Source organism: Alosa alosa, chromosome 1 (assembly GCF_017589495.1).
Source record: "Alosa alosa isolate M-15738 ecotype Scorff River chromosome 1, AALO_Geno_1.1, whole genome shotgun sequence".
Classification (NCBI taxonomy): Eukaryota; Metazoa; Chordata; class Actinopteri; order Clupeiformes; family Clupeidae; genus Alosa; species Alosa alosa.
The window spans coordinates 29,032,597-29,045,746 of record NC_063189.1 but is presented as its reverse complement, the minus strand read 5'-3'; the positions used below and the strand labels follow the sequence as shown (position 1 = coordinate 29,045,746).

The 13,150-nt window shown below is 40.8% G+C and overlaps 1 protein-coding gene across 2 annotated transcripts in view; it reads left to right on the top strand.

The window, feature by feature from the left end:
• Window positions 1-13,150, top strand: part of arhgap10 (Rho GTPase activating protein 10) — a 65,790-nt gene that overhangs the window by 19,003 nt on the left and 33,637 nt on the right. For both annotated transcript variants that reach the window (XR_007194125.1, XM_048248454.1), the window contains exons 6-15: window positions 275-385; window positions 3,048-3,152; window positions 3,651-3,780; window positions 6,527-6,633; window positions 6,904-6,998; window positions 7,940-8,021; window positions 8,324-8,363; window positions 9,449-9,517; window positions 10,198-10,272; window positions 12,360-12,444. Coding sequence is in view for 1 of the 2 variants with exons in the window: in XM_048248454.1 (XP_048104411.1) it covers window positions 275-385; window positions 3,048-3,152; window positions 3,651-3,780; window positions 6,527-6,633; window positions 6,904-6,998; window positions 7,940-8,021; window positions 8,324-8,363; window positions 9,449-9,517; window positions 10,198-10,272; window positions 12,360-12,444 (899 nt within the window). In the remaining variant the exon portion in view is untranslated. The remainder of the gene's footprint in view (window positions 1-274; window positions 386-3,047; window positions 3,153-3,650; window positions 3,781-6,526; window positions 6,634-6,903; window positions 6,999-7,939; window positions 8,022-8,323; window positions 8,364-9,448; window positions 9,518-10,197; window positions 10,273-12,359; window positions 12,445-13,150) is intronic.

Below are 13,150 nucleotides of genomic sequence, written 5' to 3'. Positions count from 1 at the left end.
CACGACAATTCTGTCAGTAGCATTGAGTTTTTGTTCAGGAACTATTCACATATTTCAAGGACAAGCTTTTGACTAAAGTGGCGGATGAGTGGTATAAACTCATCAGTCATTTGTGTACACTTTGAAAAGCCTCCACCTTCCGAAGTTATGGGAGTGCCAAAGAGTTGTGAGGGTATGACGGCTCCAGTCTGAGATGACTGTTGGTGTTGTGGAAGATGACCTGTGCTCCCTCTCTTGTCACCTGGCCCTGAGACTGTCTCCTCTCGCCCTTCAGGCTGACGTTCAGGTGGAGACCAACCGGCAGCACTTCCAGGAACTGTCCCTGGAGTACGTGTGCAAGCTGCAGGAGATCCAGGAGCGGAAGAAGTTTGAGTGTGTAGAGCCGGTAAGGTTCACTGTGCCAAATAATCATGTCATGGCCTATTGGCAGCCAGCAGTCTAGGGCAGCTTTCGTGTCCTGAATCAATAACCACTTTGTGTTGCACCGGGCTGCCCTAGTCACCATCATTGGTTACACAGCCGGAGTTCACAGCTCCACCAGTTGTTCAGTCAATGCAATGAATACAGAGATGAGCAATTCTATTGAAATGCCATTAATGATTTATTTCTTACATCATAGCCAGGGTAGGAATTTCACGGCGGCCACGGCGGCTATGGCCGTTGGCCGTGATACCCCTTTGAAAATCAGAGGTTTACAGGCCACTGTGGCCTTGGTGCCCTCTTATTTCAACATTCTGGTTTGCGTCCGACTAATAGCGTATTTTATTAGCCTATGGCCTGTCAAAATAATCATAATAATAATAATAATAATAATAATAATAATTCATTCACAGCGTTAAATTAATCTAGTCTTTTACGCAGTGGAGAAAGTGACATGCCGCAGCAAGAAAGAAAGTCGTCCAAATTCACCCATTCTCCTCAGTTGAACTACTTGTGAAGTAGCCTACTCATTATACAGACATCACAAAGTATCACATCTAGGGATGTAACGATTAAGCGGTATAATGATAAACCGTGATGACAATTACCGTTTTCTCTTTGAAAATCAGAGGTTTACAGGCCACTGTGGCCTTGGTGCCCTCTTATTTCAACATTCTGGTTTGCGTCCGACTAATAGCGTATTTTATTAGCCTATGGCCTGTCAAAATAATCATCATAATAATAATAATAATAATAATAATAATAATAATAAGCATTCACAGCGCAAATTAATCTAGTCTTTTACGCAGTGGAGAAAGTGACAGCGCGCAGCAAGAAAGAAAGTGCGTCCAAATTCACCCATTCTCCTCAGTTGAACTACTTGTGAAGTAGCCTACTCATTATACAGACATCACAAAGTATCACATCTAGGGATGTAACGATTAGCGGTATAATGATAAACCGTGATGACAATTACCGTTTTCTTTTGAAATATCATAATTATCACGGTTTATTACCACGGTGTTGGAACCGTGTGTTTAATCCTTCCCAGCTTCATCTGAGCCTGCTTTTGACATACAGTAGGCCTGGTACAATGAAGCAAAACTGATACCCTACTGATTCTGTTGTCTAATTGATGGTTTTAATTGCGATTTGGATTAGGCCACAGCTGATTTTAAAAGGCGAACATTTTCAGGCAAAACGTGCACTGTATCATTTAGCCACTCTGCGTCTTTTTATGTTCGCGTCCACATTAAATCCATTCCACTCACGTTATCAGGAGAACACAGTAGCCTGAAGTTTTATTTCGAACACTTATTTTGGTCTCACTCAGCGTTGCCCCTCGCGTTGGCCGTGATGTCCCTTTGAAAATCAGAGGTTTACAGGCCACGGTGGCCTTGGTGCCCTTCTTTCAATATTTTGCTTTGCGTCCTAGCCTACTAATAGCGATTTTTATTTAGCCTATGGCCTGTCAAAATAATCTTAGCATTCACAGCACAAATTAATTTAGTCTTTTACGCAGTGGAGAAAGTGACAGCGCAAGAAAGAAAGTGTGTCCAAATTCACCCATTCTTCTCAGTAGAACTACTCGCGAAGTAGCCTACTCCTCACACAGACATCACAAGTAGGCCTATCACATGAAAGAGCTTTTTCTCAGCTTTTAAACGATGTTAGCCGCGAATTGCTGTGGTGAACGGTTCGCGAGAAAAGTGAATAATATAATTCAGTTTAATCATAAATTCTACTGAAGGTTTTGCGTCCATCTCCCTACCTATTCCTCTCGGTGCAATACTTCTCGAACCCTTCGTTTAGCACATGACAAACCATATATCAGAATAAACAGCAGACCTTACCGAACACAAAGGTGTAAAGCAGTCCCCTGTACAGTTAGTCGTTCCAGAGTAATCCAGTTTTGAATTTGCAGTACATTTCGACATGGATGGATGTCTCCAAATTTGGGCTTTAAGTTTTACAATGTGTTTAAATTGTTCCACATGATTTCATAATGGGCCAAATACAAAATAAATGTTACAAATATCGCCTAGATATCGGTAAATCAGAGGACAGCTGACTAAGAGTTTGTGAAAGTAGCCTTAATGATCACAAAATGCTAAGCATGCATCTAGGCTATTTTAGTTTCTTAAAGCTGAACTGTGCTTAAATTGTTCAATACATGATTTCATAACGGGCCAAATATAAAAGAAATGTTAAATATAGATTAGATATCTGTAAATATGAGATGATCAGATGATTTGCAGATCTATGTAATATGTTGTTTCATGTTTTTGTAATGTTTCATACAGTGATGCAGGTCTACTGCAGTGAATAGGCTATACAACTTTGATCATTTTTATAGCCTACTACTGTATAGTTAACTTTGGCCTTGGTGCCCTGACATGTGGACTTTGTGCCCCCCACCAAATATGCCCAACTGAAGGCCAAGTGGCCTTGCCCATAAAATGGTGAAATTCCATGCCTGATCATAGCCTATGTAGCTTGCTGACCAGGACATGATTTATTTTCTAGTGTACTTAAACTTCTGTGGTTCTCTTGTCCCCTTTGTCTCTCTCTACCCTCCCCTGTCCACCACCCCCCACTTCTCTATTTGTCTCTCTCTCTCTGTCTAGATGCTGGCTTTTTTTCAGACCGTCTTCACATTCTACCACCAGGGTTATGAGCTGGCCAAGGACTTTGACCATTACAAAAGAGCCCTACAGATCAATATACAGAATGTGAGTCATGTCTTTATGAGGACTCTCTTTAGGTGGGATATCCCACGCACAATGAGAGCGGTTTCTAAAGTGCTCTCCGTTGTTTGTGATAATACCCCCCATCATGCATTAACTGAAGTGCCGTGCCTGTATGTCTTTGTTTGTAATATTAAATCAGTGATTGGCTTGGTCAGATTGCAGGATTAGGATCCTCCTGTGGCACCAGTAGCTTTGTTTCATGCGCTAACTTCAGACACCCCTGAGTGGCCCTCTGACCCTCCAATAATGAGATGGAAACTTTTCCAAGCGCAAACTCAAGGCTTGGCTTTCCATCTGACCTTCCATTGTGTTCAACCCATGCATTTTGAAGGCCCGGTGGCATCACTTCCTTTCCTGTGTGTGTGTGTGTGTGTGTGTGTGTGTGTGTGTGTGTGTGTGTGCGTGTGCATGATTGTGTGTTTATGTGTGTGTGTCTATTTGTGCTGACGTTTGTGTGTGTGTATTTGTGTGCTTGGGCAGACGAGGAGTCGTTTTGAGGCCACACGCTCAGAGGTATATGAGCTGATGAAGAGGACTAAGGAGACTCCTCAGGAGCACAGGCAGACCAGCCCCATCAGCAGTGAGGGCTACCTCTTCGTGCAGGAGAAACGTATGCACAAACACACTATTCACACCATACTCAGAGACAAGCAGTCATCATACTGATGCTTTAGACGTCATTAACATTGACATCCGGACTGTAAGTCACACTTTTTTTTTCATAGTTTGGCTTGTCAAGTGCACAAGTTCTGCGCAATTCAGTCAGAGATTAGTTCTTGCCCTATGCCTGAAACATAGGTGCATACCTAAATCCTCAAATTATGGCCGGGATTATAGGGCCTCAGATAATTATAGATAATCTACATTGTTTCGATTTAACTCATAAAAGAGCTCTTCTTAATATTTTACATTGTTGGTTGGTTTAATACTGTTGCCAATGAAAAGTCATTGTCCTACACCGTGGGTCTCCAACATGTCGCTCTCAAGTCGCCCCCTTCTGAGCTTGCCAGAGGCTGAAGCATTAGCCTACATTTAAACACAGTAGGCTGGAATGCTGTGAGGCATTCCAGCCTACGAATTTTATAAAAAAGTAAATCATACATAATTTAAAAAAAATAACTGAATTCAGGCTATCATAGACCTATTTGGCTATGCAATAAGGTTTCCATTATGTTCCATGAATGAATGAAAGCGGATGCCTTGTCTCGCAATAAGCGGGTGGAAATTCCGACACTCTTTCAATTACTTGAAACTTAATAGTGAACCATCAAATACCCAGATTGCAGTGGCCATCAGTCCCAACATTTAGCAATATAATTAAACAGTCCAAACGTAAATTAAATTCCAAACCAAACCGAACATCTGCTTTACATAGCCTGGTATGCCGCTCCAAACGAAACGCATGTCTCACAATAAAGCACCGCGTAAGAAATAGAAGCCTACCGCAAATACTGTGCTTTGCGCAGTCTAAATAAATAAAAAAAGAAACAGCCATAATTTGTGGATTTATGATAGTCTGCCTCCTAAACATTCCTCACCCGTTATCCAGACATGCATGGAAACATTTGAAAACAAAACTCACAGACATAGGTTATTTTGAGAATGATGATGACTTTATCTTCTGCATTGTCCTAACCGTTAAAATGAGGCATATGAGGAGGCATTGCAATTGTTTACAGAGATGCACCTAAAAGGTTGGCTTCAATGATTAATATGCAGACCGTTACGATTGACTGACACGCGCGGCGCGCACACACATTATCGATATCATACGTTGGACGCTTTAGGCTATAGTCTTTCTACATGGGTTTAGTTAATGATCTGGCTGTAATAAGACCACACTTAAATAGTGATTGGTGTAAATTGGGACATTTTAGCGTTCCGATAGGCTTCAGAACTCGGGACACGCAATTCAAAATCGGGACTGTCCCGGTTAAACTAGGACGTCTAGTCACATTCTGGGTGATTTGAATAACTTGCCTTTTCAGATTAAATGTACATACTGGTTAAGAAAGACATGTAAACAGTCTCTAAAATAAGGGTAGTTCTTAATCGCCTATAGCGTCATTGAAAGTTTGCGCGTTCTTTTAAAAGTGCATCTTTTTTTCTCTCTTGTGCTCTCAGGGGTACCCTGCCAAGCAATTAGGTCTGCTGCCGGCTTGTGCGTAGACATTGGCCAAAATGCCAATTCTTAGCTACATTTTCATGTACGACATCATCATTTTTGTTAACTGAATCTTTTGTAAAGTGCTTTACAATTACCGTCGCGCCCTGTTGGCTGCTTGTTATCGCCTTAGCTTGCAGCCGTTCACTCCGTGCCTCCACATGCCCAAAATGCTTGATTGCATTGGATTCTCCACATTTCTAGATAAGTTTTCATATACCACATCAGCATTTTTGTTCAATGAATTATTTGTAACTTGCTTTATTAAATTGTAAATCGGCCTTTATCTCCCAGCTCACCTCATTTCACTCCTTCTCAGTCTTTTTTCTTCTATGTGTCCAGATACATAGTCTCTGTCTGTTCTTGGTCTTGGTTCTTGTGAAATACATTTCTAAATACTTATAGTCCGGTGCGACTTATAGTCCGGAAAATACGGTATTTAGCTCATTCAAGTCAAAACTGTAGTTTGCAGACCAGACTAAGTTGACATTGTCAAATTGACAATTAAGTTTTCACTGTTCAGACAGACTTTGTCTGTCACAATATGACACTTTTTTAAAGTATATAATTTGGGCTTTTTGCCTTCATTCAGAAAGGATTAGATTACATTATATTAGATTCAACTTTATTGTTATTGTGCAGACTATAAGTACAAAGCCAACAAAATGCAGTTTGTGTTTAACCAGAAGTGCAAAAAAGCAGAAAAGTGCAATATGATATACAAAGTATAGACAGGTGGTGCATAGGCAGGAAAAGAAATATAGTGCAGTGTAGGCACTAGGCAGTAGTATGCAGTTGGTTGACAGCAGGTGGTTTAGAGCACTATAAATTAGATATAAATATGTGCAGTGTATTAGCAGTTACTTTATAAGAGCAGAATAAATATGGCTATGTGATATGAACAATGTATGACAAAATGACAAAAACAGAATAAATATGGATATTCAGTATGTACAGCTATGTGCAGTGTGGTAACAGTACCATTGTAGTGCAGATACCGTAACATTGTTAGTGAAGAAACTGACATGAAGCAAATGGGTTGAGTTTTGGAAATGACCCAGGGTGGACTCGAACCCGGGCCCCGTGGGCACTTGCACCTGATTGTGGTTTGGGCACTGTCCCCCCCAGACAATGTGCCACTTTTTTGCAATATACACTTTGAATGTGTTAAAGTGACACTTCTCTGAACCAGGTCCTCCACCATTTGGCTCCAGCTGGGTGAAGCGCTATTGCACGTTTATCAAAGAGCAGAAGATTCTACACATGGTCACCTTTGACCACAAGTCAGGAGGCAAGACGGTGAGAAGACTATAGACCCTTTCAACAATAAAAACAAAAACAATGCTTGAACGTTCTATTTGGTTCCCAATCTTCCCAATCTACTTCTAATGTTAAAACGGAAGCCTTGTGGGGCCAACTATGATGCTGATAATGGAACTCTCTTGAAAGGGTCTATATTTGAGCATGTTTTTTTGCATGTTTATGTTTTTAGATATTTTTTGTTTTGTTTTTATCAGCATTGTGGTAGTTGGTCTTGTTTGCCATGTTTACCCATGGATCTCTCCATAGGGTGAAACGGAATCAGTGATGCTCAAATCCTGCCTTCGCAAAACGACAGATACAGTGGACCGCCGCTTCTGCTTAGATCTAGAAGTTACAGACCGGTACGTGATGGTGTCCCTTATCCATATGGGTGTTAAATCATGTACAAGTGTTCATCCTCATCAGTACTGAAATTCTCTAACAGAGATATTTAAACAATACCTGGATACAGGTTAATGTCACAAGTCAGCAAACATGGCAGTCATTACAACAATTACAACCATTATTGTGCTTGATTGCAGAGTCAGATCTATGTATTCAAAGTCTGACTTGCATCTGTAATAGGGAGTTGTAAGTGAAAATGATAGTCTGTCATAGTAAACCATCATTACCTCAGCCATGATCATTGTGCTTGTGTCATTTCTTATAGATCAACACTGTAGGGTGTGGTGTCTGTGCAGTGTCCTCCAGTAAAGCCTGAAAGTGTGTTGCATGAGGCTTTGTGAAAATATAGATTTATTGTAATCCATTGTAATATTGTAATTTGTTTTGTAAGTCCCTTTGGACCAAAGCATCTGCTAAATGCTTAAACTATACCTACTGTATAAATACAACTCTAATATATTGTGATATTGAAGACACTCTAATAGATTTGACTTCAGATTAGCGTTGCTGTTTTAAGCTCTGAGTCCACATGCTGTATAGCGGCAGCGCTGTCTGTGTGGTGTGGTGTTTAGTGTCAGCTCACCCTTGTTCACATTGCTGAGGGCCCTTTGCCATGCATGACTGGGCAGCAGCGTAATAGATCTGTGTGCGCGTCATGTCACGCTGCACGTCTGGCCCTCGGTGCTGCCAGGCATGCTGGGGAACCAGCAGCAGCAGAGCGGCTTCAGGCTGCCTTTTAAAAATAGAGAAGCGTGGCCTTCATTACTCTTCTGAACACAGCCAGTTGCACATAGTGACCTTACTGTTAATGCCATGGACTTGTCTTTTGTCTTACCGTCTTTTGGCTTCCATTATATAATTTTTTTGACTGTCTTTTTGTGTTTTTATGTATTCTCAGGCCTGGGATAGTGGTCACAGTCCAGGCCCTCTCAGAAGATGACCATAAGTTCTGGATGCATGCTATGGGAGGAAAAGAGCCTGTGAGTCTGTCAGCCAATCAGAGGCTTCCTACACAGTGACACTCACCTTAGGTTTCAAATGTACTTTCACTTACAACACATAAAGCCACAGATGATGGGAAGAGTGCATGAGGTTTCTTTCCATCACAGTGTTTACACACAGTTAATTATTTTCTGCTCTATTAATGTGTGAGAAATGTTAATGTGGTTGAAGTAACTATGTTGAGTTGCATCTTCTCAAATTGGGTAAACACAGAAAGTAGGAGATCATGAGTTTTCTGTTCAGAAAAGGCTAAATATATAGTCTTTGTTTTTCCTTTTAGTTTCATTATTTGGGCAGAACATACTCCAAAGAAAGAGGAAGTAAGTATAAAATGTTTGATCACATCTCTCATTTGACCATGATACTGCAGAACTCCACAGCTGTGAGGTCAGGGCAGCCTAGTCCTCAAGCTGTGTCTAGTCAGAGTCTGTGTGTAGTGTTGTAGTAGCGCCCCCTGGAGGACACCAGGCTGAAAGACCCAGATGGGTTCATGTAGATGCTCCCAAAGCTGAAGTTATTTATGTCTTTTAAAGGTGCAGTCAGGGATTGTGCAGAAAGTTGCATTTGTTTGTGTTTATGTTTATATTTACATTTATTAGCAGATGTTTTTTTGTTCAAAAAAACATACATTGTATTTTAGCCAAGGACCAGACGAAACACACCAGAGAGGTAGCTCACCCCTACCTTCAGTATTCCACCCAGGGTTTCGTTTTTGTTTGGGGAGCAGGCTCCCCGCAATTTGTTTGTTTCCAGTTTTTTTTAGCCTGGGCTGCCTACAGAGACCGGGTTTTTTACAATGTACTCACAGAATGGGCAGCTAGCGGTCGTGAGGAGATGATTGCTGAATGTGACAAAAAATGTTATGGGCTTGAAATTGTGTATCACTGTGATTCAGGCTAAAAGTCTAATTGTAATTCAACCGCTCCCTTCCGGAGCAACGTGTTGAATGGCTGTAATGATGGCTTGGTCCAAGCCAATTGGTTTGATTCACATTTCCAGACAGCTTGAGCACACTGAGACAAGCAAGCTGAACAAGAAGTGTAGTAGAAGCACAGCCGGCACCTTAGTTAAAAAGAGGCATCACTTCTAAACTGTAGATATTAACATTGGTGGGTGTGACCGTTCTTGATGTTGATCATATTTTTTGTAAGTACACATTATGGAAAAAGCAGTCACTAATTTGCATTTTCAAGTCCAGCACAGTCCTGAAACAGAATAAATATGTGCTTATGAATTTGCCTTGTAATTATGGGAATGGAATATTTACTTGAAATTTCTCACTGTTGACGTGTCTTGGACACCTGTCTTTCTTAGTTATACTGGTCTGTTATCTATAGTTTTTGATCATATCGTTTATGTTTCTTGGTATGGCAAGATGAAAACAAATGTGTGTCTGTCCTCACAGTTGATGCCCAGCTTGATGACATTGGTGTGTCCTTTCTAAAGAACTCCATTAACGCCATTGAGAAAAGAGGTGAGGCCTCTGTTTGTACACACACACACGCCACACATGACCTTCCTCTCACTCAGCTGAACGGTCTGCAGCAGGCAACACTGCGTGTCTGGACACTGGCCTTTTCAATAACCCTGTGATAAATGAGTCTCTGATATTTTGCATTGGTATTCCAGCTGAACAGGGCATCATCTGATGTGGGATCTGCTATAATGTTTAGTAACACAGGGGGGCAGAGTTGATCTGCCATGACATTTCCCTTCCATCACTTGCAGTACATTAATCCAAAAATATATCTGACTGGCTTTACCTTGTATTCTTTTTTTTTATGTTATTCTGTATTTTTTTGTGTTATTTCTGAAGCTCTGACATGAGAACGACATAACGCTGTCATAAACATGTTATGGCAATAAGTCGGAAGCTTGACTGGCTGTTATGTTAATCTGAACTTCAGAGAGCCATAATAACCTCTGTCATAACCAACCTAACATTTTCAAGTGAATGGCAATTACTGAAATTGTTGGCATCACACACTATGCACACATGAAAAGGTTATTAGGCTTATATTAGAGGGTTCAAGTAAAGTGTTAATATACTTTTTGTTAATTGGATATTAAATATTTTTAGTTTGATCTTTTAAAACTACTTTATGTGTTTTGTTGTTTCTTTCCAGAGCAGTATGTGTTTGTCTCTATTCTCAGGTATCAATGACCAGGGCCTGTATAGAGTGGTGGGTGTGAGTTCTAAAGTCCAGAAGCTGCTCAGCCTGATGATTGGTAAGGGCTCTGTACGTGCCTACTTGTGAAAACATACTCAGGCTCTTTGACAGAGTTATGGGAGATGGTGAAGATTAGATTAGATTAGATTTTTATTTACATTTTATTGTCTTTGTGCAGAGTATAAGTAAGTGCAGAGTACAAGTAAGTGCAAAAAAGCAGAAAAGTGCAATGTGATATACAAAGTGTAGACAGGACAGAATATATAGTGCAGTGTATACAGTAGTATACAGTTGGTCTACAGAAGGTGTTTTACAGTAATATAAATGAAATTATGTGAAGTGTATTAGCAGTAACCTTATAAGCGCAGACTATAATTATGGCTATGTAGTATGAACAACATGTGCAGATATGATGATTTTTCGTCCGCACACATTCAGAACTATGGGAGACTATGAACTTCCCACGGTCAATGGATGTTACATCTCGGCCTCTTTGCGCAAAGAAAAAGTGTATCCAAATATTTGTTAGTACCGTATTTATTTGTTAGTAAGTATTTCACCTCAAAGTAGAGAGAGGTTCCTTAGAAGTTCTGTGTAGACTAGAGTACCTTGGAAGTCTGTATTCTATACCAGTGTGCCCACTGCAGTCATTGGCATTCAGACAGGCATCTGTGCTCAGTAGGTGAGAGTGGCACTAGCTCTCCTGTCCCGTCCTTGAGGGGAAACTTGGCTCTGTCACCAGGGGGCCGGAAATCCGATTGCCATCCTGCCTGACTGTCCAGGCCTGTCCGTTTCCCCTCTCCCTCCTACCCTACGCCATTTCACTGAAGCTCTCGCTGCCCTGTGTTTTTCATCCGTCTTCATCTTTATAGTTACTCTCTATTTAGTCCCTGAATTGACCTACCCCCCTTGGTTCTTCCTTACGTCTAATGCCTTGATCAAGTCAAGTTAAGTCAACTTTATTTATATAGCGCATTTCAAACACGGAGGTCATTCAATGTGTTTTACATAAACACAAGCAAACAGGAATAGCTAATAAAAGCATAGAAGGGCAATAATCAAAGAAAAGTTTAAAAAGTAAAGAATAAAAAAAATAAATAAAAATAAAACATTCAACACACAAGGTAATAGTACATAAAAGCATACAATGGCAATACTTTAAAAGTGTTTAAAAAGTAACAATTAAAACACAGTGGAGTATTAACACTCATAGTTACACTCTTGAACTATAGTTAACACTCTGAAACTTGGTAGAGCTGTAACTCTCAAGCCGTAAACAACAAACCGTTACAGTCTGACTATGCCCGATCTGTCTATTCTGTTAACAGGGCAACTACTTCAGAGTCCCCCTTTGCCCAACTAAGGACAGCAATAGTACTACAAGAAACAATAGTACTCACCCGATAATCATTAGGTGATAGAGCTAAGTAAAGTTGGCTGTCATCGGCATAGCTATGATAGGAAATCAAATTGTTTTTGGTCACCTTCTCTTCTCTCTCTTTCTTTCTTTTCTCTAGGTCTTTGTCTGTATGACAATGACCTTGTGTTTGTAGAATTTCCCTATTAGATTGATTGTCAGGGTGGTTAGAACTTGATACTAATGGCCAGATAGCAGTGCAGTTACAGTAGTGTTTACTTATTCTGTCTATAGTTTGGTCAGTTCTGCATTTTAGCTGGTCTTGAGCTGTTGGTGTTTGGAAAATGTAATGATGAGGACCCTTTTCCCTCTGTACACTTATCCACCTTACACATTACAATGGGTGTATATCTCGTCCACCTTACACATCTTACACAACAAATTAAAAATTAGAATCTGTACAACTCTCGTTCACCTTACATATTAGTGTGTGTATGACACTGTGATGTGACACAGTGAAGTTACGAGTGCCTCCGTATCATCAGATCAATGAGGTTCATGCTGAGAGAAGTTGTGGAAGCAAAACGCCAACTTAATTGTTGTGAAGTTTGGATTTTATGTACACAAATACTCAAATTATTAATAGAGATTATCATTACTTTGGATATATGTTTTGTAGGTGTTTTAGGCCCCTGTTGCCATTTCATTGAATTGATGAGATTTGATCATGGCTTTTTGTGTTGGTAGTTTGACTGGTTTGGTGTGTCCCATGTGTCCCATTGCCCTAGATGAGAAGAGTAATGAATTGGACCTCTCGGTATGCGAAGACTGGGATGTGAAGACGATCACTAGCGCTCTAAAACTCTACCTCAGGTAAGTCATCACAGCCGTGGTCCAGATACAGTATACTGTACACTCACTGACCGACCAGCATTGTGTGTGTGTGTGTGTGTGTGTGTGTGACCATGTCTATTTGTTTCAGGGACCGTGTTTGTGCGAAGGACAGTGTGGTGACTCTGCTGTGTGTGCTATGGGAGATATGGGTGGGGGTTCTAGGCTGCCTGAGACTTGGAGCAAAATCACTCAGCTAGTTCTGGGATGGAGAGCGGTCACTGAGGGCAGCGCCACATGTGTTGTGCTTGGCCACTTTACTGCATGACCTCTGCAGGAAGCTCTTTCATCTTGATGACCAAGAGGTCATGGGATTGAATACTTGTTCCCTTTTCCCCTTTACCCAAGGGAGACCATAAGTCCTTAAAGTAATGGCTGTATATACTGTGATGGCCTACTTACAACAGGAGTTCTCATGCAACCACATTCTCCTCTGTCAGAATCTTGACACAAAGGAATAGAAAAAGGCTGGCAAATATATACAAATTGCTGTATGTCATGGCAGGTGTGGAGAGAAATCACAAAAGTTCCTTTTCAGTCTTCCAAAATGTTGATATTTGAGATCAACAACCAATCAAATTACACCTCTCCCTTCCACACTCCTGAAACACTTTGTGGATTGGCTGGGATGATTAATGGTTTGCTCCAAGCCCCTATGCTTTTTACCCCTTGTACACAGCCACAACTG